The sequence below is a fragment of the Equus caballus genome, chromosome 25 (assembly GCF_041296265.1).
Source record: "Equus caballus isolate H_3958 breed thoroughbred chromosome 25, TB-T2T, whole genome shotgun sequence".
Lineage (NCBI taxonomy): Eukaryota > Metazoa > Chordata > Mammalia > Perissodactyla > Equidae > Equus > Equus caballus.
Genome location: NC_091708.1, coordinates 40,385,103 through 40,411,825, shown reverse-complemented (window position 1 = coordinate 40,411,825; position 26,723 = coordinate 40,385,103). Strand labels below are relative to the sequence as shown.

General features: G+C 56.0%; 1 protein-coding gene across 1 annotated transcript; it reads right to left on the bottom strand.

The window, feature by feature from the left end:
* Positions 1–1,619: 1,619 nt before the first annotated feature.
* Positions 1,620–25,952, bottom strand: MIGA2 (mitoguardin 2). Its single transcript, XM_001499769.6, has 16 exons — positions 25,837–25,952; positions 23,136–23,374; positions 22,014–22,224; positions 20,300–20,412; positions 19,467–19,584; positions 18,940–19,076; positions 13,580–13,697; positions 12,063–12,163; positions 11,363–11,478; positions 10,271–10,343; positions 9,997–10,083; positions 6,019–6,117; positions 5,548–5,682; positions 4,653–4,706; positions 3,862–3,978; positions 1,620–3,631 (listed from the first exon to the last, which is right to left on the bottom strand). Exons 2-16 carry the CDS (start codon positions 23,229–23,231, stop codon positions 3,425–3,427), a joined length of 1,782 nt encoding a protein of 593 aa, XP_001499819.4. The 5' UTR covers positions 23,232–23,374; positions 25,837–25,952; the 3' UTR covers positions 1,620–3,424.
* Positions 25,953–26,723: the final 771 nt, after the last annotated feature.

Here is a 26,723-nt window from a genome sequence, read left to right as displayed (position 1 = left end):
CCAGCGCTGATATGGGAGAGCATTATCCAAGGACGTGATGCAGAGAGGCATGATTCCTGGGGGCTGTGATTCTAATAGTCCACTGTCTGCCATGGAAATGGGCCAGGGCTCCCCTCGGGCCTTCCCAGCTGAGGTCCCTGGGATTCTGGGCTTCCTGAGACATCTTGTTATGCTAGAAAGGAAGTGCTTGAAGACTGATGGGGGGGTAGGGCAGGGTAAAAGGACCCAGGAGCCAGCTCAAATGGGCTCCCACTGGCCAAGTTGGTGACCATTTGAGCATCGGAATGATTGTAACTAACTCTAAATATCGAATAAATGAAAACCTGAGTCCATCGTGGTACTCAAAAAATAAGGGGAAAAACTCACTGCAGAATGCTACTCAGCAACAGAGAATCAAAATACTGGTACATGCCATAAAATGGACAAATTTCAAAAACAGTATTCTATGTAAAGAAGCCAAGCACAAAAGACCACATATTCTGTGATTCCATTTACAGGAAATGTCCAGAAAAGGCAAGTCGAGAGGAAGCAGACTGGTGGCAGCCTGGGGGCTGAGGGATTCACTGCAAACGGGCACAAGCCATCTTTCCGGGGTGGCGGACATGTTCTGGAACTGTGTTGTGGTAACCGTTACACCCCACTGTAAGTTTACTAAAAAAAAGTCATTAAAGTGAGTGCACTACACGGCATACAGATTAAACCGTAATAAAGCTGTTTAAACCAAACACACTTATTTGCCAGCATTGGTGGTGACTCTATCAGCTTGTGTCTCTAAAATTGGGCGATTAGAGCATTTACCCTTTTTAGGTGGAACGGGAGTCCATCTCTAGGTGACCAGGAAAAGCTCTTCTTTTCAGAATCCCAGCAGGTATTAGAGAATTGTTGATCAATTGTTTAGGTGTGAGTACAGTATTGTGGTTATGCCAGAGAACTATCTTGTTTGTAAGATCTGCTTGTTCAAGTGTTCAGGGGCGAAGTACTACCTGAAACTTACTCTAAAATATTTTACAAAAGAAATATCTACAAGAAAGAAATATGGCAAGATGTTAATTACTGACTTGAGGTGTTGGTTTTATGGGTGTTCTTTATGTAGTTTTCTTGCTAACTTTTCTGTACATTTAAAATTTTCAAAGTGCAGATGTTTTTAAAAGTACCTTTCAAATAAACTTTGTGATGTCCGTCTGCCTGTGGAAACACTTGAAGATCTGGCAGGCTCGGATCTGCTCTGTTCTGCCTGTGCCAGCCCCTCAGTGGCCCCTGGTCCAAGCCCTGCATCTTACAGATGTGGACGTGGAGGCCCAGGGAGGGGCGACCTCGCCTGGATGCCGCCTGAGCTGGATCCGCACCCAGGCTGCCCATCCGCATCTGTGCCCTTGAGCTCTGCACTGGCCACTCCCTCCCCTCACCCCCCATCCCCAGGGGCCCTCCCTGCCTAGGGACACGTGGACCCTGCCAGGCTGCCAAGTGGCACAAAGTTGACTCACAGCCCCCCACCAGGCCACCTTCAACCTTTGTCCTGGAACTGCCACCAGCCGCACCCTCGAGAGCGGGTCCCCAGCTCTGGCCCAGGAAGCAAATGGCCCCACGTGTTCCCAGCAGCACAGCAACATGGAAGGAAATCTTTTAAATCATTTATTTGACTCAAAGTCGACGCACACGGGCTCTACTATACAAAAGTTGGAAGCAGCAACAGATCGCGTGCCAGAGGCAGTGCGTGGGCGTGTAAACAAAGATGAAATGAAAATGCCACTTCTGTGTGATTCGGGAGCAAATCAGAGCGGGCCGGAGTGCAGGCCCAAGATTACATTCACAGCGCAGGGTAAGTGCAAATGAGCGGAATGTCGGGATGAAGGAAGGCCACCCTGGGTCCCTCCTGCCGGGAGGCTGCTCCCTCCTCGGCACCCATCAACCTCGAAGAGGTGGGTGGGAGACAGAACCAGCATTAGTGCACAGCGGTCCTCCAGTCTGGGGAGGGGAGTGGGCTGAGAGATGGTGGGCCCCGCCCAGCATCACCCCTCCCACATCCCCTCTCCCACTGCCCATGTGGGCAAGCTCGCCGGCCCCTGGGGCTCCTTTGCCATTCAGGGCAGACTGATGGCCAGTCCTCCAACTCCAGAGTTTGAGGAGCCAGGAGTCTCTCTCTCTCATAGCCCTCTCAACCTAGGAAGGGGCAGAACCTCAAAATAAAGTGTTAAGGCAATAAATAAAACATCTCACCGCAGGTGAAAACACTGAGAGAAGTGCGTCTGCAGGGCTGACAAACCCTTGGCACAGGGACAATGCCCACGAGCCTGTCTGCAGCAGCGAGGCAGGCTCCACACCGCTGCACGGCTCAGAGCATGTGCCCGAGAGCATTTGTGCGTCGAGTTGAAGGCAAAGTGCCAGGAAAGTTTCTTGTCCCAATGAGGGCTGGGGAGCTGGGCCAGCCACTTACATCCCTGATCTCCCCTCACATGGTACCCGGGCCTCCTCACTCCTGGGGTCACCACTGATGGCAGCACAGGTGACGAGCCTGGGATGACCCCTGGTCAGAGCCCCCAGCTCAGCGCCTAGCCCCACCCGGGGAGTTCCAGGTTCAGAGAGGAGGTGGGTGGGGACGGGAGGACCAGCCCTGCCTCCTCCATCTTTGGTGGTGGCAGAGGTGGGAAGATAAATGAGAATCTTTGGCAGGGCAAGGGAATGTCAGGGGACAGCCTCCTGGTTTGGCGCTTGGGTTTGTCAAGGGTCCAGTCCCTGCCCAGACGTGAGCACAAGGAAAGCAGGTCCACCTCTGGAAAGTCCAGGCCTGCCATCCACCACGGTGCCCCCCAGCATCACTCTCTGGAGTTGCAAACTCTCTAAGGTGGTGGCAGGGTTTGGGGGGCCGTCAGGACTGGCCAGCCAGAGGCTTAAATTCTGACTGTCCAGCCCAGGTTCCTTCTAGCTCAGAACATCCATAACCTTCACACCACAGAGCGCTGCCACCCCCATCTTTCACCTCCACCTTCCCAGCCCCGCTTGTCAGCAGCCCTGGGGTGGTGGGAGGTTTTAGGGTCCCACGCCCAGGGCATCCCAGCTCTGCTGGTCCCAATTGTCACGACACCTTCTCCTCTCTCTCGCTACCTTCCTCTCCCACAGGCCCCACAGGCCAGGTCCAGCCTCTGCCTCCCCCAGGGACACCTGAGGACAGTCAGGCAGGCCCCAAGGGGCTCCATCCTTCTCCAAGGAAGTTTGCCCTCCAGGCCTTGGGGGCTCCCAGATGACGGGGGGGGGGGGTGACAAGGTGAGGGGCAACTGCCCTTGGCCACCACAGCCTGGGCTCTGCCACTGCTGACGGCCATGGCCACCCGGGCCCTTCAATGCTGACCCAAAGGAGAAGAGGCAGCCTTCTCTCAGCCACATGGACGAGGCCCCAGCAGCCCTGCTCCCCGAGCCTGCGCCGCCACTACTGCAGCTCGTCCTGGGGCCCGTTCTCGCGGGGAAGCACGCCGTTCAGGCCCACGCTGCTGGCCGCTGGTGCCCCGAGGTAGCCCAGCAGGATCTCGCTGCGGCGCCGCGACAGCTGCAGGATGTCGTCCGCCAGCGCCGGCACCGATGTGTAGCGCACGTTGTCCAGGTCGAACATGTCCCTCAGGTACTGCACGATCTGGTGCTGGGGACAGCACTGGTGTGGGCCCAGGCGAGGCCCTGCCCCCCTGCACCGTGTCCTCCCGATCAGCCAGAGCCCCTGGGGAAGGGGCAGCACACCCCCTGCAGGCACCCCCGCCCAGCCCTTTCTGGGAGCAGCCCCAGGCCCTCGCTCCACTCCTGGCACCTCGCGGAGCTCCTGTCCCAGGGCTCGGGCAGAGCTGGGGGACAGCCGCCGCCGCGCTCCCTGCTCACCTTGAAGAAAGCACAGACTTCAGAGAGCTGGGGCTTGGGTCCCAGGAAGCCGAAGGCGAGGACGGGGCTAACGCACTCCGATACGGAGTAGAAATGGGAGATGAAGCCGTTGGGCACCTGCGGAGGGCACGAGGTTGAGCGGGGACCCAGCGGGGAGAGGCGGCCAGGCCCTGGGGTCGTGTTAAGAGCTGGGCTTCACAGGGAGGCCCGGCTCACTCACGCCCTGGCTGGATGACCCCGGGCAAGGAACTGGGGCTTCCGAAGCCCAGGTTTCCACCTCTGCACAACAGGGTATCCATGGGTCTGCTATGAGGACTGCCCGAGGAGGGGTCCAGGGGGCTCAGCTCAGGAAGTGCCCGGGGCACGTGGCAGTGGCAGTGGCAGCTGGTATCAGCATCAGCTGGGCAGCAGCGCCCGGCTGGCAGAGGGAACATGGATGGCAGCCAGAGACGCAGCCAGTGGCCGCCTGGGAGTGCAGATAACAGCAGCCTGATGGGTGGGAGGGGGCTGCTCTGCCTGCCTCAGGGGCCTCCCACCCCCACCCCGCTGCCCCTGCCAAGCCAGCCAAGCCAGCCAAGCCAGCCGCCACTCCTTTGCATGCGCCCTTCCTCCCTCTGACAACACCCTTCCCCCCTGGGCTCAGCAAGACCTCCCTGCACCAGCCCCATTCCTCTGCCTCCACCCCCCCGCCCCAGATCAGGGGCCAGCACATGCAGAATGGAGGTCAGCTGAGCTGGGCACCACACCTAGGGCCAAGCACGGCCTCCCCAGGGACCCTGTGGGTCACTCACCATCAGCAGCCTCCTCTTGGCTTTCAGGACTGACCAGCAAGCAGTGGCCAGGGCCTAAATCAAAGATGGGACCCCACCGGGTGTCAGAATAACGGGCCGAGCCTGCAGCCCCTACCCATCCCTCAGCCCCGGACCAAGCCCTTACCCCAGCTCACCCCACCCCAGCAGGAAGATGGGGCTTGGTGCCTGAGCTCTGCTGTTTCCCTCCCCTTGATCAGGACTCAGAAACACTTAAATCTGAATCTTGACTCCAACTCTTACTGCTGTGGGTCCCTGGACTAGCCACTTAACTTCTCTGGGCCTCAGTATCCTCCTCTGTAAAATGGCCATATCCCGGCACCCCCACCTCCTTCGGTGTTTGTGGGGATCCATGGTTACTGCCTGTAAACTGCCAGTAAATGACCAGCACCCGCCCCCCCCCCCCACCCCGCCCCACCAATGCTCCCATGCCACACAGCATAGCTGCCCGAGTGGCACACCTCCCCGGTGGGGGCCCTGCACTGGATGCTCTCCTGCTCGTCCTGTTTTCTTCCCCATAGTTTAACTTAATTTACTAGGATGCATTAAAATTGAAGAGAATTCATGCCAGCACAGAATGAGTCGAATTAACCACTCGGTGAAACCATAGAACACATGGAAAACGCACAGCAGGCTGTTTGACACTGGTGCAGAGGAGAGCAGTGCGATCCCCTGAAGCTTCTCCAGGGCAGCCGCCTGGTCTTCCAGGCCCTGCAGCCCCAAATCACAGCAGGGAGGGAACCTGCCCAGGGGTGACTGCTGCCTGACGGTGGGGAGCCCTGGTGCCCAAAGCCAGGGACAGAGGGAAGCGGGGTCCAGGCAAACACATGGGGTCACCTGAGTGTGTGTGCACTTGGGAGTGGGGGCAGCCACCCACCGTCTCCTTGAAGCTGTCCGACAGCCAGCGGTTCCTGAGGACGGCGAGCACCGAGGACGGGGGGTTCTCCAGGTCCTCAAAGGCGTCCATGAGGATGAAGTCCAGCACGATGTCGAAGAAGCTCATACACACCACCTGTGGGAGGGAGGGGCACTCTGAGGCCCAGAGTGCCCGAGCTGCAGGGCGCTGTCGGATGGGAAGACTGAGGCCAGAGGAGGCTAGGGCGTGTAGGGGCCTGGGTGGGAACACACGGCTGAGCAGACACATCTCTGCTCTGCAATGGGGGCAACCGGGGCCATCTCCCTCCCAGCCTGGGCCCAGGCAGGGCAGCAACTTGGGGCTTGTAGCAGTGATGGCACCATCTCAGACCCCAGAATCAAGGCAGAGCTCAGCACAGGTACCCCCTTCCTGATCCAGGATCTCCGCTATGAGGGACCCCAGGATGCCAGGGCGCAGCACAAGCCAACCCACCCCACGGCCCTCCAGCTCCAGCCGCGTGGTGGCCCAGGTCTCCGGGCGCAGGGCGTAGCTCAGCATCTCCTCGTAGCTCTCCAGGAAGCCTTTGGGGCTCTGTGGGGAGAAGCACAGGCTCTTCTGGTCATGAGAGGGGCCCAAACCCCGTTGGACTAGATGCACAGGGACAGGCTGGCCCACGGATGGAGGACACGCCAAGGCAAGGCCAGGGCCTATCCCTGAGCAGCAGCCGTGGGGAAAACGAGGCAGGAAGTGTCCCCTGCCCACCTCGCTGTGCCTCTGCAGAGACCAGGGCATGTCTGGGAGAGACCCAACACCAGGGCGCATAGCAGTGTCTCAGACCAGCTCGTGACCGAGCCCCGCCTGCCTTCCAGGAGATGTGCACACGCCACAGCGTGAGCTCGCTCTGGAAAGATGCGTGACGACATGAGCCCAGCAGCCAAAGGTTCAAATCTCCATGACCTTGGACCTCACTGGTGAAACAGGAGAAGTGACAGCCCCATACTCAGAGGGCTATTCCGGGGGCGTTGATGAGCTCATGAGGTAACACCATCAGCCCAGCGCCTGGACCTAAGCAATGAACAGCGTGTCAGACAGCTGCTGCTAGGGACTAAGTCTGTCAGCACGTGGGACGAATCCTTCACTCTCTGAGCCCATGAGGTTTAGCTGGGGCTTATGACAGGATCTGCAGACGTGCATTTATGGACACGAGGAAAGCCAGTATGTGCCAGGAACTGTTCTAACACGAATCAACCCATTTAATCCCTACGGTCCTACGAGGGACGGTCCAGATTACACCCACTTTACAGATGAGAATACGGAGGCTTCGGGAGGTCAGGGAAGTGCCCAAGAGCCAGGAAGGGTGGAGCTGACACAGAAGAGCACAGGCGGGTTCATAAAGAACCACGGGCGGAGGAGATGTCAAACAGATGTACACCAAAATGTGAACAAGATGGGAATGGGGACAATTTGTCTTTCTTTCCTTTTACTCTTTTGTACTGTCATAGTTTTTTCTGCAATGAGCATGAATCATTTTTGTACTCATTAAAAAAAAAAACAAAACTATTTTCATTAACTTTTAAAGAGAATTTGCTAGGATGACCCCGGGGCTGTGCCTTAACCTCTCCGACCCTGTTTCCTCATGTGTAAATGATGACCACGACGACGATAAGGGCTGCCGCTTCTGCGGGCTGCTGAGCATGTCTGACATCATCTCACAATGTCCCTGGGACACACCTGTTCATACATGAGGAGACCCAAGCTTGGAGAGCTTTCACATCTGGCTGTGGACACACAGTGAGGAAGTGGGCCGATTTCCACAGCTCCAGGGCCTGGGCGCTGCCCACAGAGCCAGTCCTCCCAGACCGCACCTGCCCCAGCCCCGCCTGCCTGGAAGGACCCAACAGGGCGCATCCATGACCACTCCAGTCCCAGGGCTTGGCGCAGGCTCTGGCACCCAGGAGCCACTACACAGCCATTTGAACTTCTTCTTGATTTCTTTCCTTTTTTTTCTGAGGAAGATTAGCCCGAGCTGACATCTATGCCAGTCTCCCTCCACTTTATATGTGGGCTGCCGCCACATCATGGCTGATGAGTGGTGTAGGTCCACGCCCGGGATCCAAATCTGGGCCGCTGAAGTGGAGTGCGCCAAACTTAACTACTACACCACAGGGCTGGCCCCTCTTCTTGATTTTTTAAAGATTTTATTTTTTCCTTTGTCTCCCCAAAGCCCCCCAGTACATAGTTGTATATTTTTTTAGTTGTGGGTCCCTCTAGTTGTGGCATGCAGACACCGCCTCAGCATGGCTTGATGAGCAGTGCCACGTCCATGCCCAGGATCTGAACAGGCGAAACCCTGGGCCACCAGAGCGGAGCACGCAAACTTAACCACTTGGCCACAGGGCCGGCCCCTCTTCTTGATTTCTTAATAAAAATGAAACCTAAGTCCTGCCCTGGGCGGAGGCCGGGAAGAGGCAAGTCTCGCCTCTGGACCCCTGTGGGAGCAAGCACAGAGAGCGAGCGGTGTGCTGCGCGCCCGGCGCCCACTGCAGCCCCACGTTCCTGTCCTTCACTCGTCCGTCATTCACCCTCCTGGGGCGGCCACAGAGGACAGATAAGGGCACAGCCAGAGCCAGGCTGACCTGGGTTCAGACCCCGGCTCTACCTCTCCCTTGCTCAGCGACCCTGGCGAGGCCCTTTACCTCCCCAGGCTCAGCTTCCTTATCCGCCAGGCAGAGACTGTGATCAAGCTGAATGAGCCACGGGAGGTACGGAAATGCGATAAGGTGCGGGCTCCTTGCTCGGTGAGGAGCAGCTGCGGAGAGAACGAGCATCAATGTCTACAGAGCACTGCCCTGGGCCAGGCCGTGGGCCGGGCACACGCCTATGCCAGGAACGCTGTGGGCCCGGCCCTTGTGGAACTCAGAGTCACGAGGAGAAGCACACGGTGACCCGCAAGCAGGACACGGGGTGATGGGGCCATGCTAGGTGGGATGAGCACAGGGGCTCTCGGGCCCGAGGGGATGAATCAGGCGGAGCCCTCCCGGGGAAAGAGACGGCTGGTGGGGACTCAGAAGATGGGTGACCAAGGAAGGGGCGGGGGGGGGACTGGGAGCTTCGAGATACTGGTATGTGTTCCTCTTCCTAACGTGGGTGCAGGGTACACAGGGGTTCATCTTTTTATTCATCAAATCCTACAGATACACTTTTACAGTCTCTTATGTATATTTTATAATAAAGTTGTTAACAATAACAAAAAAGAATTGAAGAACAGTGTTGCAGGTGCAGAAGAACCAGCACATGCCAAGGCCCCAATCGGGGACACAGTCTCGCGAGGCCTTTGGCCTGGGCAGGGCAGAGCGCACAGAACAGCAGCTGTGGCACGAAGCTTGGTCTGCACACCAAGGGCAGCCGGAGCTGCCAAGGAGGGTTTCAAGCGCTGGGTGACGAGGTCAGAGGTGCACTTTGGAACCACTGCTCCAGCATGTGGGGAGAAGGGACTCAGCGGGGAGAGCCGTGTTCAAGGGCTTTACTCGAACCCAACCCAACAAAAGAAACACAAGCGGCTGACAAACACGAAAATTCACGTGACCTCATTAATGATCAAAGAGATGTGGCACAATGGATAAACTAAAGATTTAAAAGATTACGAATACTCAGCATCGGCCAAGATGTAAAGAGACACACTCTCATCCTGCTGGTGGGGACGTGAGCTGTCAAAGCGTTTCAGAGGGCAAACCAGCAAGATGGTTTGATTTGGTTTGGTTTAAATGTCTGAGCCCAGGACCAGTTATTGCCACATTTCAGGCTTTGTCGCACGGAAAACCTCACAGGTACCTTTAAAGAGCTGTAGAAGATTATCATAGTGGTGTCTGTGATGAGGAAAAATCAGACACAGTCCGAATGTCCATCCACAGGAGAACCACATAAACCACAGGCAGCCACCCAACGGAATACTACGCAGTCAGTAAAAGTAACTGCTTCTCCCGATGTGGAAAGATGGACAGAATCTACTCTGACACAACAAAATAAAGCTGCAGACCAGTCTGGAGGGCACACACCGAGCTCTGGAAATTAAATAACGATGTTCAAGGATTCGAGTCCATGAAAGTGCGTGGGAGGGACATGTCAGACTCCCTGACGTGGGAGTTTTGGCGCAGCGGCTCCCTCGAGCAGGACGGGTTCAGGGGGACCTATGGTTTGCATTTCATGGTCGGTGAATTTTGTAAAACTGCGTTATGTTGTGATCAGAAATAAAAAGCAATACAGATTCACGTTTTTCTAAATCAGCACAGGAAGAAACCCCGATGCTTTCCCATCTCCCTGACACCCACAGGAGGAAGTCCAAGCTCCCCAGCTGGATTGCAGTTGGGCTTTTTTTTTTTTTCACAGAACCAAATAAAAGTTAAAAAAATAAAAATAAAAAAGGCGAGGAGGGAAGAAAAGCTGAATAAAGGGAGCCCGCAGCCCAGCTACCTTCTCAGCCTTGGTCATCAGGCCCGTCACCATCTGCCGGCCGACCTCCCCAAAGAAACGCTGGTTCCTCTCGTCTTCCAGAAGGCCCTAAGGAAGGGGGGAATGAGCACTGGGCTGGCGGGCCCCAGAGCCGATGGGGAGGGCAGTAGAAGGGGCTGGGCGGGTGACCCATCTGCCCAGAGGAGCCAGGTATGGGAGCAGGCCCGGCGGGAGACCTGTGTGACCGCCCCCAGTGCCGGCTCCATCCTCCCCAGGCGGCCTGGACCACACGCACCTCAAAGGCCTGCCGCACACAGTGGAGCTTGGCCAGAAAGTCCTGGTCACTGTAGCAGCCCAGCAGCTCTGTCCTGAGGGGGAAGCACAGACAGTCACACCATGTGGGCCCCGCCCAGTGAGGCCCCCATGAGGGTCGGGGGGAGCCCTGGGTGGCCCTGCCTTGGCCTGGCAGTGTGACCTCAGACAGCTGCCTGCCCCCTTCTAGGCCTCAGTTTCCCCCGAACCAAAGGCAGAGGCTGGCTGGATGCTCTCTGAGGAGGACATGTCGCCTCAATGGCATGGGGCGGAGCTGGCAAGTCTGGTCACTGGGGGTGGGGCTGACCTCGGCCTCCTTTCAGCCTCAACCAGCAAAAGAACCTCATGGGTAAAAGACCAAAATGGCTAAACTGTTGCCAGCTGGCAGGACGCCAGGGCAGGGGTCACTACCCACTCTGGGCTGGGCTGGCCTTGCCGGGCAGCTGGAGGCACCCTGGCCTGGCTCTCCTGTAACCAGATCGCCAAGGCTTCACCCGGGGCTCTCCGCCATCTTCACTCAGGGAACTCTAACCACACGCTTACGTTTGGAGTCATGACCAAAAGCCGAATTCTGAGTGTCAAATCATACAGAAGAACGAACGTAAGATGCATAAGAGCTCGAATCTACCACAGATGAGAAAACAGGCTAGGAGAAGTTAGGTGACTTGTCGAGGGCCACACACCACCAAGTGGCAGAACGTGGAGAGAGTCAGGGTCTGTGTGTCCCCGGAGCTGGCTTCCGGGCTGCCACTGAAAGCGGTGTATTGGGACACAGGGCTTAGGAACAGTGCCCACTGTGTTTCTGTGGCCGGGCCTCTCTGAGAACTCAGAACAAGCACCAACTATTGTTATTTTATTAGTTAATTCTATTAATTTGTCACTGTTAATGCCACAGCCGCCTGTCTCGGCACTCCGGGGCATCTTAGGCTCCCCGGCTGAGCAGGAACGGCGGCCAGCCTCCCACAGCCCTCGGCCAGCCTGGCCCAGCTGCGTCCTCAGCAGCAACGCTGGCCTCTCCGGCCTCCTCCACGGGGGCTGGGGCCCACCCCGCCTGCCTCCTTCCCCACATGCTCACCTGAGGGTCCGGCAGAGTACCTTGCCCTCCTTCACCAGCTGCAGGGCCTCCTCATAGGCGGCGGCCGGCCTGGAGAGTGGGATCGGGTAATCTCCGACCTGTAGGGACTCGAAGAGCTGGGGGAGGGTGCAGAGGAAGAGGAAGAGGAAGAGCTCGTCAAAGCCTGTGTCAGCAGCATCCCAGGGGGTGAGGGCGTCTGCCCACCTCTCAGACGGGGTGTCAGAGGGAACTGGCCCAAGAGGCAGGAGGCCTGGGTTCGAGTCCAGCTCTGGCCCTCAGCATCCCCATCTCCAGGGCTCCTTCCTGAAGGGACCATGTACTGGACACTCGGCCACATCCTCCTACCGCAGACTGGGATGGCCAGGTGGACACAAGTGGCCATGGCAGGAGTCTAATGCAAAGCAATGGACACATGGTCTGGAGAAGGGATAGCTCAGCGTGGGCTGGAGCCAGTGGGGGCGGGGACCCCTGCCCTCACCCACAGGTCCTACAGCCCCTGGCTTCTCAGGCCTCTCTGTCCCCAGCAATTGCATTGAGTCCCGGGGGGAGCAGCATTTGGTGACTGCCAAATTCTGCTCCCGTCAGAGGAAATGCCTTCACGTTCCCACAACCCAGTGCTCACCAGGAGGGTCAGAGGGTCGCCAGGGGCCTGGCCTTCACTCCACTCCCTCCCTCTGCACCCATCCCCCCGCCCTGTCACCTCAGTGGCGGAGAAGAAGGAATCCTCCGAGGTCAGGCTGTCCTCATCGTCCACGCGTAGACGCAGCGAGCCCTCGGTCAGGGGCAGCATGAGCGTCCGCTCTGGGGAGGCAAGAGAAGGGCCGAACTGAGACTCCCCAGATGACCGAGCTTTGCGGAATGCACATAGAAAAGTCCACTAACGCCCAATTCTGGGGCGGACGAGGCTGCCGACGGCAAAGCTCCCATTTACGGGGCACTTGTGCAGGAGGACTCTGGGCTCACCGCCTCCCAGGGATGACCTCCTCCCATCCTACGACATCCCTGGAAGTGGGCACAGCTACGTGTGGAAACAAAGCTGCTGAGGAGACCTGCTCACAGCCACACCACTGGACCATGAGGCCTCGTGGCCCCTGAGCTCTGAGGAGCAGACTCCTTTTTTTTTTTTTTAATTGAGTTATTGATAGGTTACAATCTTGTGAAATTTCAGTTGTACATTACTGTTTGTCAGTCATGTTGTAGGTGCACCACTTCACCCTTTGTGCCCACTCCACCTTTCCCCTGGTATCCACTAAACTGTTCTTAGTCCATAATTTTAAATTCCTCTGAGGAGCAGACTCTTTCATGCTGTGTGGCCCTGGGCAAGTTGCTTCCCCTCTCTGACAAGCTGAAACTTAGCCACTGACACCAAAGGGCTCGAGGGAGTCCACAGGCCACTCACTTGGCATCATCCCCACGCAGTCAAGGGCTGGGGGTGTGGGACTTCAAGGGCATTTAGGAAAGTTTTGTCGAACAAACAAGCAGAGGCCACCACCTTGAATGCCCACCAGCCTTCTCTGCCAAGTGGGGAGGTCAAAGGAAGCAGGAGTCCTCCAATAGGCAAAGTCACTCAGGGACAGGTCGCGGGAGGACATGTCACCTTGGCCAGCCCTTGCTGGGCCTGTGTCCCCACTGGTAGAAACAGAGAGCTGGACACTCAGGGTCTAATGTCGCCCCCTGGGGCTGACAGCACCCAGGAAAGGAACCTGGAGTAGCTTTCAGCGCACAGGGTCTGGCCCGCCACAGGCACCAGACAACACGGGCTGTTCGGCCGAGTAACTTCATTTCCTCATAGCGAGGCCATGCCGCTTTCCCTCAATGGGACGGACACAGCAGGACTTGTGATCTTGGCCCTTTGGCCTGCCTTGGGCTAATCTCCATGCAAGCCGTCCCTTCCGCCTGCCCCGCGCCTGCAGGACAGGGCTCAAAACAAAAGGCTGGGGCAGCTATCGGGGAGATGTTGACACACAAACCCCAGGCCTGCTCCCAAGGCCATGGGGCAAAGCACACTGGGGCCTCATGCCAGCTCTGCTCCTGCCTGCCTCCTCTGTCCCTTGAGGGGCCTCGGTTTCCCTGTCTGTGCCCTGAGGCCCTGGATCAGACAAGGTCCGAGGGCCCTGGGGATCCCGGTTTGCCTGAGGCACTGAGGGAGTCACACCCTGGTTTTCCCACTGCCCCCGTCTGCCTCCACCCCGCCGCCTGTGCCTGGGCCCAGCTCACCGAGGTCCAGCAGCATGCTGTCAGACGGGAAGGTGGACCCAAACTCCTCCTGCAGGTGGTAGGCCCGGCGCAGCAGGGACTCCAGCTTCTCCGCAAACTCCCTTCGCTGTGACTCTGGCTACAGTTAACACAATGACCGTCACCCCAGGCCCTCCCAGCTCCACGTGCTAACCGCCCCTTCCCTCACCAATGATGGGGGCCTAGCCTCTGGGGACAGGGGAGAAGGTTCTGGGGTCCAGCAGCGAGAGCAGAGATCTAGACCCGAGTTGCCCAGGACAGGATTCACCAGCCACATGTGGCCAGGGAGCACCCAAAATGTGGCCAGTTCCACTGAGATGTGCCGTAGGCATAAATACACACCAATTCGAAACAGCTCCAAAAAGAGACAGAACATAAACTATCTCAGTGATTTTCCATGTTGATTACAGGTTGAAACGATCATATTTGGGGTATACTAGATTACATAAGATATATTATTCAAATTAATTTAATCTGTTTCCTTTTGCTTTTTATTGTGGTCTCTCGAAACTTTTATTTATTTATTTATTTATTTTGAGGTAGATTAGCCCTGAGCTAACTGCTGCCAATCCTCCTCTTTTTGCTGAGGAAGACTAGCCCTGAGCTAACATCTGTGCCCATCTTCCTCTACTTTATATGTGGGACGCCTACCAAAGAATGGCTTGCCAAGTGGTGCCATGTCCATACCTGGGATCCGAACCAGCAAACCCCGGGCCGCTGAAGCAGCATGTGTGCACTTAACCGCTGTGCCACCGGGCCGGCCCTCTAGAAACTTAAATGAGATTTGGGGCTTCCTGCTGAACAGCACTGTTCTGGACCCACGCAGACCCGGGTTCCAACCTTGGCACCACCAGTTCTGAGCTGTGTGACCTCAAGCAAATAACTTCCCCATTCAGAGCCTCAGTTTCCTTATCTGTTAACTGAGATAAGAGTGCTTACTCCCTGGGATTTCAGGGAAAACACGAAGGAGATAAGAGATGCAAAGTCCTTCACACAAGACTGGCATAGGGTGACAATCAGAACGTGTTAGCTATTACCGTAATTCCTGTACTTGTTACTATAATAAGGGAGCAGCCAGGAGCCCAGAAAGAGCTGGGTTCAAACCACGCCACTGCTATTAACCATGCGTGCTTGCGAAGGCACTGCACCCAGGCTCAGCAGCCTGTCCCCTTGGTGACCCTTGCTGCCCTCTGCCTCCAAGTCAAGGCATGGGAAGAAGAGGCCACTGCTGCTTCGAACCCAGGAGCTTCTGGGGCGAGGGGCCAGGCAAGGGCAGGCCCAACTCTGTTTTCCACAAAGGCTGCCAGATGCTGCACTTGCAGGTAACCAGACCCCAGGGAGGAGACCAGGGCTGGCTGGGGCCCGAGGCCAATGGGGAGAAAGAGCCGGAGGAGCTCAAAGGGGCCGGTAAAGATGGAAATGGCTGCCTTTCACTGAGCTCTTGTCCTGGACCAGGCACCTCGCTGTCAGCCTCACGGTTGCCCTCAAAGGGGGGTATTCTGTGACCCCATTTAACAGAGAAAACTCAAGGAGGTTAAGAGGCTGCACCCACCCAGCTAGAGCCTGGCAGAGCTAGGATTCGACCCCAGGCCCAAGGGACCCCAGGCATAGTGGCCACTTTGCTCAGTTCTCCAACAGGGCCAGACTGCGTCCCACGTGGCCTGGAGAGCCTTGTCCCTTGGGCAGAGATCTGCCAGCTCTTTCTCTGTGAAGTGACCTTGTTAGGGAATGGTTTCTTAGATATGACACCAAAAGCACAAATGACAAAAGAAAAATAGATATACTGAACTTCACCAAAACTAAAAACTTCTGTGTTTCAAAGGACATCATCAAGAAAGGGAAAAGATGGGGCTGGCCCCGTGGCCGAGTGGTTAAGTTCGTGCGCTCCGCTGCAGGTGGCCCAGTGTTTCGTTGGTTTGAATCCTGGGTGCGCACATGGCACTGCTCATCAAGCCATGCTGAGGCGGCATCCCACATGCCACAACTAGAAGGACCCACAACGAAGAATATACAACTATGTACCGGGGAGCTTTGGGGAGAAAAAGGAAAAAAAAGAAAAAGAAAAAAAAAGAAAGGGAAAAGACAACCCACAGAATGGGAGAAAAGATCTGCATATCCTATCTCTGATAAGGGACTTGTATCTAGACTATATAAAGAACCCTTACAACTCAATAATAAAAAGATAAATTACCAATTTAAAAATAAAGCAAAGGATTTGAATAGACGGTTCTCTAAATAAGATATACAAGTGGCCAATAAGCACATGAAAAGATGCTCAACATCATTAGCCATCAGGGAGACACATATCAAAACCACAACGAGACGGCTAGACACATCCACCAGGATGGCTAGAATCAAAAAGTCAGATAACAACAAGTGTTGACGAGGATGTGGAGAACTGGAAGCTTCATGCACCGCTGCTGGGATGTGAAACAGTGCAGCTGCCTTGGAAAACAGTCTGGCAGCTCCCCAAAATGTGAAATATAGTTACCATATGAAGCAATTCCTCTGCTGAGGATATATTCAAGGGAATTAAAAACATATGTCCACACAGATACTTGTACATAAATGTTTGTAGCGGCCAAAAAGTGGAAATAACACAAACGTCCATCAACTGATGAACAGATAAATAAAATGTGGTCGACCCACACAACAGAATATCATTCAGCCATCACCAGAAACAAAACAGGGTCCCACACGCCAAGGATGAACCCTGAAAACATTAAACTGTGAAAGGAGCCAGTCATAAAAGGCCACACACTAGATGATTCCACTTATAGAAATGTCCAGAACAGGCAACTCTATAGACACAGAAAGTAGATCAGTGGTTGCCTAGGGCTGGGGCGGGGGATGAAGGAACGGGGCGCAGTGACTGCTAAGATTATGAGATTTCTGTTTGGGGTGATGAGGACGCTCTGAAATCGACTGTGGTGGTGTGATGTATTCACATGACTCTGACTATGCTAAAAGCCACTGACTTGCACAACTTAACCTGCTGAATGTACAGCATGCGGGTTATATTTCAATGTGAATTATATTTCAACAGACCTGCTGAACAACGTTTAGCAGAGAAAAATGCCTGGAAGGATACAAAGTGGTTCTGTCTGAATGAAGGGTTACAGGCATCATAACGCTGATGACAAAGCTCATTCACTGAGCGCTGACTAGGGGCCAGGATCACACAGCTGGTACCCTGTCCCGTGGAGGACACCAGGGCTCAGGGAGATGGAGGGCCTTTGCCCACGCGACACAACCATGAGCTGTCTGATTAGAGCCCAGGTGCTTTTGTTCTCCTCTCTTTTCTATTTCTGTAGTTTTCACTACTCTAGGAAGAATATTTAATTGTTTTCACAACAAGAAAGACAACGGAAGTTCTATAATTTTAAGATATAGCATCAACAATACATAGAACGTTTGCAGCCAAGCCACCTGCCCTCTTCTCGCTGCCCTGATGCACCCCTGCAGGCGCCCGTCATCTGGCCACAGGCAGAGGTGACCTGATGCAGCTGTGCCCCCGGGTGCTGAAGGCTTTGTTGAGCCCCAGACGCTTCCTTCACGTCCACAACCACAGCGGTCATGCCTGGGTGACAGGCCTCTGAGCTAATGCCCCCAGCACACACACCTTCAACTCGTTACTGGCTGTGCCAGGCATGCCCCCACTCCCGTACTGCAAACTCTGTTTCCCAGATCCCCTGCCAACTGGCCCCCGGCCAACAGAGGCACAGGTGGAAGAAAGAAGGCCGGGGATGGGGGGTGTGGGTAGGGACAGGACATGACAATTCTCCTCTCCTTGTCCTGCCTCACACCATATCCCTGCCCCCACCCACACACCAAGTGGGGACAACCTCTGCTGGTCAGCCTGCATCGTGGTGTTAGCTCCCACAAGAGGTCCCTGGCTCCTGAGCGCTGGGCACACCCTCGCCAGCCCTGGGCCTCTCAGTGACTCCCTCACCTGTGCAACCAATGCCCGAGATTCAACGCCCTCCTTTTTCAACACCTGAAGTTGTTCCCATTTCCTGGCCAGTCTCGGACTGACTCTCCAGATACTGTCAGACTGCTCCCCAAAGACGTGTCCCCACATTTTACCTCGCTCCAGCAGAGGACAGGAGCTCAAGGGCGTTTGGGGTTTTTTGTTTGTTTGGGTGAGGAAGAGAGGTCCTGAGCTAACACCTGTTGCCAATCTTCCTTTTTTCGCTTGAGGAAGATTGTTACTGAGCTAAGATCTGTGCCAGTCTTCCTCGATTTTGTATGTGGGATGCCACCACAGCACAGCATGGTGAGCAGTGTATAGGTCTGTGCCCAGGATCCGAAGCCATGAACCCTGGGCCACCAAAGCAGAGTGCGTAGACTTAACCACTATGCCACCGGGCCGGCCCTGGGGGTATTTTTTAATACAAAAAGTATAAAGAATAAAATAGAAACAGCCCACAATACCACCACCTACACAAACCCTGCCTATAAGCATGTGCTTGAAATTACAGAAGTCAAACAGTAAAGAAAGACTGAAACGTACAATAGAGTAAAACAAAAGCCTGCAGACCCTGTCCCCACAGATCAGCACTAATAATTCCCGTGCATCTGCCCAGAGGAAAATAAAAGCATACACACACCCCAGCAGTTACCAACAGGTGCCCATATGCGCGGATGTGTTTTCAAAAGTGGACACACTCAGGTCACACTATAGACATGGGGCATCTTGCTTCCTTCACTTAACGATACATCAGTGGAGAAAGCAACTGATCAGCCCACCCAGCTTTCCCTCAGCCTTTTAACGGCTGTGTAGTATTCCAGACACTACTGATGGGCATTTAGATGGTTTCCAGCTTTTCATGTTTTCAACTATTACAAAACAATGCTTCAGTGAACACCCATCCTAGGATATATATTTGATGTGCTTTTGACAAAAATTTTTTATTTTAGCTTTTTTACTTTCTTTCTTTTTCCTGATATTGAAATAAATGTTCACTGTAGAAAAGTTGGACGGTGCCAAAAACTGTGAAGCCAAGATCGAGGCCATGTGAGCCACTCCACTAAGGACACAGCCACTTCCCTCTGGTCTTTCCTGAAGGCAAGTATGCCTCAGAGTCGGGACCAGGTGTGAGCACCATTGCCGTTTATGGAATAATTACCCAGGGCCAGGATGTGCTAAGCATGTTACAAGAAAAGAATATTTCACTTGCCTGGATCGACATCCTCGCCAAGGGGAACCCTCACATGCAAGAGGACAAGTGACTGGCTGGCAGAAGGCAGGGCTGCTGGCCGGCCTCCCAAAGTCTGGCTGTCCCTCTGCCATGCCACCTTCTCCAGGGTGGGGAGGAAAGACGCAGGGGAGGACCACCTACCTCGGACATCGCCTCTGAAGCAGTCTCGGGGTTCCGGAGGTTGTCCCCGGGTGTGGGGGTGCTGCCACTGTCCCCTCTCTGCCCCACACTCAGAGCCTGCTCCCACTTCTGCAGGGCCTCCTCGAACAGCTCCATGCCTGAGCATGGGCAGGGAGAGAAGGGAGAGTCAGGCCCCCAGCACACGGGGAGCAGCTGGGCCCCATACAATGTCACTCAAGACGGGGCTCAGAAGAGCGAGGAGGCAGGAGGGCCCCAAAGGACAAAAATGGGCAGGACCATGTGGGCTGGGTCCTGATCACGTTTTCAGGGCAGGTCAGTCTACAGGCTTTCACTCAGACCAGATCAGCTCCTGGAGACTGGCCCCGTCCAGAAATGGCTGGAAACCACTGAATGGGGGTTCTGGGGCAGGCGAAGGGTTTGCAAAGCAGCACCTGGGGAAGTGTCCTGAGCCTGACCTGGCTCTGGAGGAGGCCAGTCCTCCCCACCCCGCCCCAGGAGAGCCCTGGGGCCCGCCTCCTGGCCTGTACCTTGCATGTAGAGGCTCTCGGCATTGCCGTCACTGGTGGTCACGGACTCCTCCATCCCTCTGGCATCCCATGGTCCCGAACTCGCAGCCATGGGGCTGGATGAGTTCACCGCCACTGTCTGGGCGTCAAGCAGGGCAAGAGGTGAGGGCTTCCCAGACCGTTTGCAGGACCTCTGAGCCTCCCCTACTGCCTGACCACATGCCACACGCTCTCTCCAAATACTACCCCTGAAGCTGGCCCCCCGCCACAGCGGCCAAGCCCTCAGAACAGCCTGGTTCCACCGACAACTCTAAGCACCTGACGACACCTCACAGAAACTGCCAGCTGTGGGCTCCTCCAGGACAGGAGCCACCTCTTGCTCGCCTCTGGGTCCCCAGGGCGGTGCCTGGCTCACAGCTGGCACTCAGTGCTTGCTGAATGAATGAATGACCAGCTGAGTGAATGAGCCAAAGCCATTCCCCATGAGAAAATAAATGTCCCTTTGTCTTATTTATCTCTACATCCTCGGCACCTAGCAGAGGCCCTGGCTCGGAGCAGGTGCTTGCTCAATGTCTAACGAATGAACGAACACATGTACTTTATTCCTAGACAGTATCTTCCCCAAGAGACCATCAGCTTCTCTCCTGCACCTCGCCCCCTTCCTCTCACCGAGGGCTGGCACTCAGAGAGTGATCAAGGACAATCTCAGAAGGCACAGATAGATGAACGAACGGCTGAGAGGCTGAATGACTGAAATCTCTTATCCCATCTTCCTACCAGTCCATTAGCCCCCTGAGGCCAGAGACTGAGCCGAGGCATGACCGGCACCCTGGCGCCCTCCCCCAGGTCCTCACCGAGGCCAGGCTGTGGGAGGACCCTGAGTGCTTGCTGGGCCCGATGGAGGAGATGCCGCTCAGAGTGTCGTTGCTCTTGGTGCTGGGGCTCTGCACCCTCCGGCTGGAGTAGCCTGTGAGGAACACGAGGGCAGGGGTCACGCAGGCTTCCACCCAGCCTCTGCACAGGCCGTTCCCCGCTCCGGGCCACCTCCCTTCCTCTTCATCTGGGGACCTGTCCTGACCGTCGAAGTCAGGGTGACGACAGAGCACCACAAGCATGTGCACTCAGCAGAAGAGCGCTGGCTCCTGCTTGTCGCTCTGCTCGTGACCAAACATCCCTGTCACCCAGCACAGGGCCTGGCCCGGAGGAGGGGCCCCGACCTGCCGGGCTGAGGCTGAGGATAAGGTCCGGCTGCTCTCGCCTCCTCCTCACTCGGCCTCCCCCGTGTTGCTGACTGAGTGACCCATTTGGAATTCTCCTCCTTCCAAAACAGGATTTGAGGCAACAACTTTTTTACATACTCAAAAGATTTTTTAAAAGTGAGAAACACAGGGAAGGGAAATAAGGTGAAAGCAGAGGTGGTGGTGGTGGTCCAGGGGAGGCAAGCGCGAGGCTGGTGCGGAAATGGCTCCAGGTTTCCCGGGCGCCAACACCACACGGAAACCCGGCCACATGCACGTCTCTCAACTCATCGAAAACTTCTTTCCCTAATTATAAAGAGAGAACTTCCCTTTCGCAATGACAATTCACAGTTAAAATTCATTTTCACTAGGGGAGACTTCTGCTTCTTAAGACAGGTTTCTCCCAAGAGGAGAGCGTCGGTGAAGCCCTCGCCCTGGAAAGTGATCTAGAGACAGTCAGGCGGGGCACACACCGCGGGGCCAGATCACAGCGTTAACGGGGCCACAGACGAGCATTTGTTTTTTTGTTTTTTGTTTTAAAGATTTTATTTTTCCTTTTTCTCCCCAAAGCCCCCTGGTACATAGCTGTGTATTTTTAGTTGTGGGTCCTTCTAGTTGTGACATGTGGAACACCGCCTCAGCATGGCCTGATGAGCAGTGCCATGTCTGTGACCAGGATTCGAACCGGCAAAACCCTGGGCCGCCAAAGCGGAGCACGTGAACTTAACCACTTGTCCACGAGGCCGCCCCAGGGCCACAGAGGTTTTAAAGCCATGCCAGTAGACACAAAACAGATCAGCATCTGCGCAGGCTCAGGGGGCTGCACAAAGCGGGGGCTTAAAGCGTGATAGAACAGTCCTTGACTGTGGTGGTGATTATATGACTACACGTGTTCGTCAAAGCTCATGGAACTGTATGCCAAGAGGGGTGACTCTTACTGTATGCAACACAAACCTTACTTTAAAAAAAGAGGGAGATGAGGAAAATACCATCTGGCCCAGGAAACTTGGGCCATTCCAGGGCCCAAGCCGGGGCACTTCCCTCCCTGGACAGAGGAGCTGTGCCCCACCAGCCCTCTCTGGACCCGGGTGCTCCCAAAGGGTCGTCTGATAACAAGAACAACCATCACCGATGGAGACGAGCATTGGCCACATCACCCACCAATCCTTACAGTGACTCAGAGAAGGAGGTTCTGCTGTCACCCCCACTTCACAGATGGGGCGAACAGAGCTTGGAGACAGAATGTCACTAGCCCAAGACCCCACGGTTAACAGGGGCCCAGCTGGGAGGTAACTCCAGGTCAGGCCCTTCCCCACCACCTCACACCTACCTTTCTTCACCGACGGGACCTTCCTGGCCATGAGGATGGGGAGGGGCACTGTGCCCAGATGCTCGCCTCCCATCTCGGGGCCGACCTGCTTCTTCCTCCGCCGTCGCCTCTTCAGCTGGTGGGCGGCCAGGGCCAAGGCCACAGTCCCCAGGGCCGTAGCAAAGAGGACCTTCCGCAGGCCTGGTGTCAAGCGCAGCTGCGAGAATGCAGACTGCAGGAGAAGCGGGAGGCAGCTGGGTTCCATCTCCCCCAGAGAGCCCTGAGGCAGGCCGAGCTGCCCTGAGGAGCGCCCAAGGGGCGGGGACGCATGGGGCACTTGGAGCTACTTGCTGGCCAGGAACCATGGAGAGGGAACCACCTCGACAGGGGGGACCAGGCCAGCCCCTGTGAAATGTGGACCACAGCAATGTAAAGAGGGGCACTGGGGATGGCAAAATGACAATGCCAAGGAGATTGCATCTGGGGTCCAGCAGGTATCTGAACACCATCAGCCGTGACTCTAACAGCTCCAGCGACTGAGCGCTCGCTATGCCAGGCACTGCACCAGGATTTTACTGTGCCACCTGTCTGAAGGCCTGGGACCTTCCAGGTGAGAGATCTGACGCTCACGCAGATTAAGACACATGCTCAAGATGACAGAGCAACAGAAATCGAACCCAGGCTGGCTGACCCCATTTCTTAACGACTCCTCGAAGATGATGACATTCAACATTCACTCCACCAGGCAGTCTCATCCTACCACTCGCTGCTCCTCCCTCGCTCTCTGCCTGCTGGCCTGCGAGCCCCCGGGAGGGGCTGCATCCCTCAGGGCCGAACTTCAGGAAGTGTCGAGAGGCCTGGTCAGCCACAAACATTTGAGGTTGGCAGGAAGGGCTTTATTGTCCCCTTTTATAGACTGAAAAACTGAGGTCGAGAGTCACAGGACGGTGGGTGAAGACTGGGCTCGGGGCCCCAGACTCCTAACCCAGCCCTTCTCACTCTGATCAAAGAGGAGACACCGGACACCTGGGAGAGCATGGAGGGCCCAGCTTTCTCGGATGCTGAGGGAGCCTGGAGGACTGGCTCAGTGTTTCAGGGACCAGGGGTGTATAGGACGAGCCCATAGCCCACCCCAGTCTTTACCTGCCCAAACGTCGTGTAGAGGAACACGGGGATCTCGGCCACCGTCATGGCCAGGGCCTGGATCACGGACATGCCCTCAGTCCTCCGGAATGCCATGGCAAGACAGCAGCCCAGGCAACAGCCCTCGGGGCCGAGAGCTTCCAAGGAGAACGTCTTCACCTGGTTGCTGGCTGGGTCCCGGGCACCATCCACACCGCGAAAGGACAGCGACACACATACCAGAGGCTCCCTCCACAGAGCTGAGAGACAGACGACCAAGTCAGACACAAGGATGTGCTCCCGTGAGCAGAGAAACGCACACAAGAGTGCTCTGGGAAATGAGACGGAAGCAAGCCTATGGCTGGAATGCCAGGCCTGCAACCAGGCCCCGGCCCTCTGCACCCGCCAGCAGAAGGCACTCTGCACCCTGCGCCCTGGGAGCAGAAGGCAGCGTCTCTGGCACACTAGCCCAAGAGTGCACCCCAGGCCTGGAAGATGGGGCTTTCTGCCACGCTTTCTCAGTCTTTTCAAACCCATGGCCCATGTGCCAAACAAAATCTCAGGCCTCCCAAGGGTCAGGCCCCTGATGAGAATCATCACCTCTTTTCCACTTCCCACGAAGCCAAGAATGCTTTACTTCCGGTAGACTGTAGTACGAAAACAGCAGGGTATTTCCTCAAATAATAACAACCACTACACATTATGTGTGTATTTCTTGCTGAGTTCTTTACGGACATTATTTCACTGAATCATTACAATTCTGTGAACTACTTGCTATCGATCTCTCCCACCCCCTACGCCTGCCAATTTCCAACGAGGAAACTGAGGCGCAGAGAGGCTAAGTCAGGCATCCAAAGTCACACAGCTGGAATGAGGTGGAGTCAGGACTTGGACCAAGATCTCCTGGACTACTCCCCTTTTCCTAACCTGAATATGGAGCAGGAAGTGGCAAGCCCCTAGCAGAACCACCAACTACAAGGGCAACTTTGCCCTGGGGCCTTCTGAGACCCCCAGGGTACCCCACTGCCCCATTCCAAGGCCAACAAATGGCCTTCACTGACCAGTGGCTTGACTTCACATAGCCCAGTCCCCAAGATCCTACAGGGCACCAACCAGCAACCGCCACCACCAAGGCCCAGGATGCCTTCAAGGTTTCCTGGGACCTCAAGCGGAAGGAATATGCAGCCTGGGACAGACCCTTTGTACCCGGGATGGCTGCCAAAGTCACTGGACCAGCACGAGAAATGGCTTATCCCCAGTGAGAGGAAAGGATGGACAATCCTATTAGCGTAGCTCTAGGGCTGAGCTGTGTGTGTGTGTGACGGGGGTGGCAGAGAAATATCCTAGGGCTGAGGAATCTGTTATGTTGTCAAGGGTGGGGGACATCTTGCCAGGAGGCTGCAAATTGAGCTAAGTGACCTCCAGGGTTCAGGGCCCAGGTTAAAATCATAAGCCACCCCTCTCACTCTCCCAGCCTGGCCCAGGCCTCAGAACATCCGAGATCAACAGCCACTCTTTCCCAAGCTCTTACTACAGGCCAGGCTTGCAACAGGCTCTCCACAGAGGATTTCGAGTCTAGTCACTGACAGAACCCTCGCAACAACCACTGTTTATGATGGGGAAACTGAGGCTCTGAGAGATAAGCGACCTGACCGAGGTCACTGAGTAAATGGCCAAGCTAGGATGTGATCTCAGCTCCGGGAGACCCCAAGGCTGTGGTGTTTCCCCTGAGCTGCCAGCTACAACTGCCACGTGTGCCTCCGTGCTGCACCTGAAGGACTTCTGCACCCTCCAGTGAGGAGCCCACGTGAAGGCGTGAAGATGGTGAGCCGGGGCGGCCCGGCACCTGTCTGCAGGAGAGGGAAGAGCGCTCTCTGCTGGACCGACTTCGAGGAGAGCGGCAGGTGTAAGGTGGCAACACCCATCCCCAAGCCTGCTCCAAGCCGGGGACGGATCCAGAGCCAGCCCAACCGTGCCCTGTTCATCCCCCTGGCATGATCCAGAGAGAGGGCTCCACATCTTCTCCGCAATAAGAAGCCCATGGATATGTTCCCCACCTGGTGCCCCAACCTGGGCAGTGGTCTTTCCCGCCATATAACTTCGGGCAGGAACCTCCTCATTCCACCCCCACCATGGCACTTACAACACCCCCAGCCTGGATGCCCACACTTTCCACCAGCCCACCTCCTCCCTTGGCCTGGACAACCCCCTTAATGATTCTGGCCTGAGCAGCCCCCCTTTCTGCATTGACCCCAGCAACGTCCCCAGCCCGGGCACTCCCTTGAGCCACCCTCTGCCCATTCCAGCCTGGACACCTCACCAGGCCGACCAGGTCAGGCACGGGGCACTCCCGAATTGAACCTCAGCAATATCTTTGTCTTCAGAATCTGCTCATTCCATCCCAGACATCTCTTTGCGCAGCCCCGGGTCAAGCCCCCTCCTCTCCTGCCCCCGAACACCAGAACATCCTTGAGGGTCGTCCGATCCCCGCAACGTTCCAGGCCCGCATCTCCTCACTGATCGGGTACCTTCTCCTTCCACCTTTCGCGCCGCCCACGGCCCGGGTACCTGCTCATTCCAATGCGGGCCCTTCCAGTCCGGCTGAGCCCGGACACCTGCGCGCCCACCCAGCGCCTCGCGTAGGCCCGGCTCCCGCCCGCCGCCAGCCTCACTCCCGGCCCCTGCCGCGCCGCCTGCCCGCTCGACCCGGGCCGCCACTCACCCGGGATCCCATCGCTGCGGAAGGGCAGCGTCTCCTTCCCTGGCGCCCGCGCAACCAACCTCGCGGGCCATCGAGGGGCGTGGCCTCACGAGGGGCCAATCCCTCTCTGGCCAATCAGCGTCGCCGAACCGCCCCGCGCTGCTCCTGCCTCGGACCAATGGGGTGGGTCACATGACCAATCTGGTGTCGCCTCTCGGCGCTCTCTGCCCCGCCCCCTAAGTGCGGTTGAGGCGCGGAAGTGCTATTTTCTCTCCTATGATTGGCCATCGGGATTAGATTGACACGGGCGGCTGAGTGAGGCAGGGCAGCTAATCTTAAACGGACTGAGACAGAGCAACTGGGTTTGGAAGGGGCTTTGCGGAAGGAGGTGGCGGCGCTCTGCGCCCTCTTATTTGGCTCCTCGATGCCTACTGCTCCCCACACGGACAAGTCCTTCCCGCTCTTCAAGCGCCCATTTTCAAATACCCACAGCATCCTCTTAAAGCCTTGCCACTCTCCATCTTCTTCTGGAGGCGTTCGCAAAAGTGCCTTGTCTCCCCTACCAGACATTGTGTCCCTGAGAGCTGGAGTGAAGTGACTCAAATCTGACCGCCCAACTGCCTGACACCAATCACTGGGTTTGGAATCAGACCGACCTGAGTTGGAATCAAGTTCTGCCACTTCAGCTCTTCAGAGTTTATAGCTTACCCCTCTGTGAAATGGGGATGCAATTCCTGCCTTGCCTGAGTTGCAGGGCTTTGGTGAGAATAGGAAGAAAACGGTGTGGCAGCCCTTTCAAAACTGCGAAAAGCTGGGCACATCTAAGTTTTTAAAATATAATTATCAGTAAGGTCACATTCTTTCATTCATTCGATAACTAATATTTCTGTGTGCCAGCAGTTTGGCTG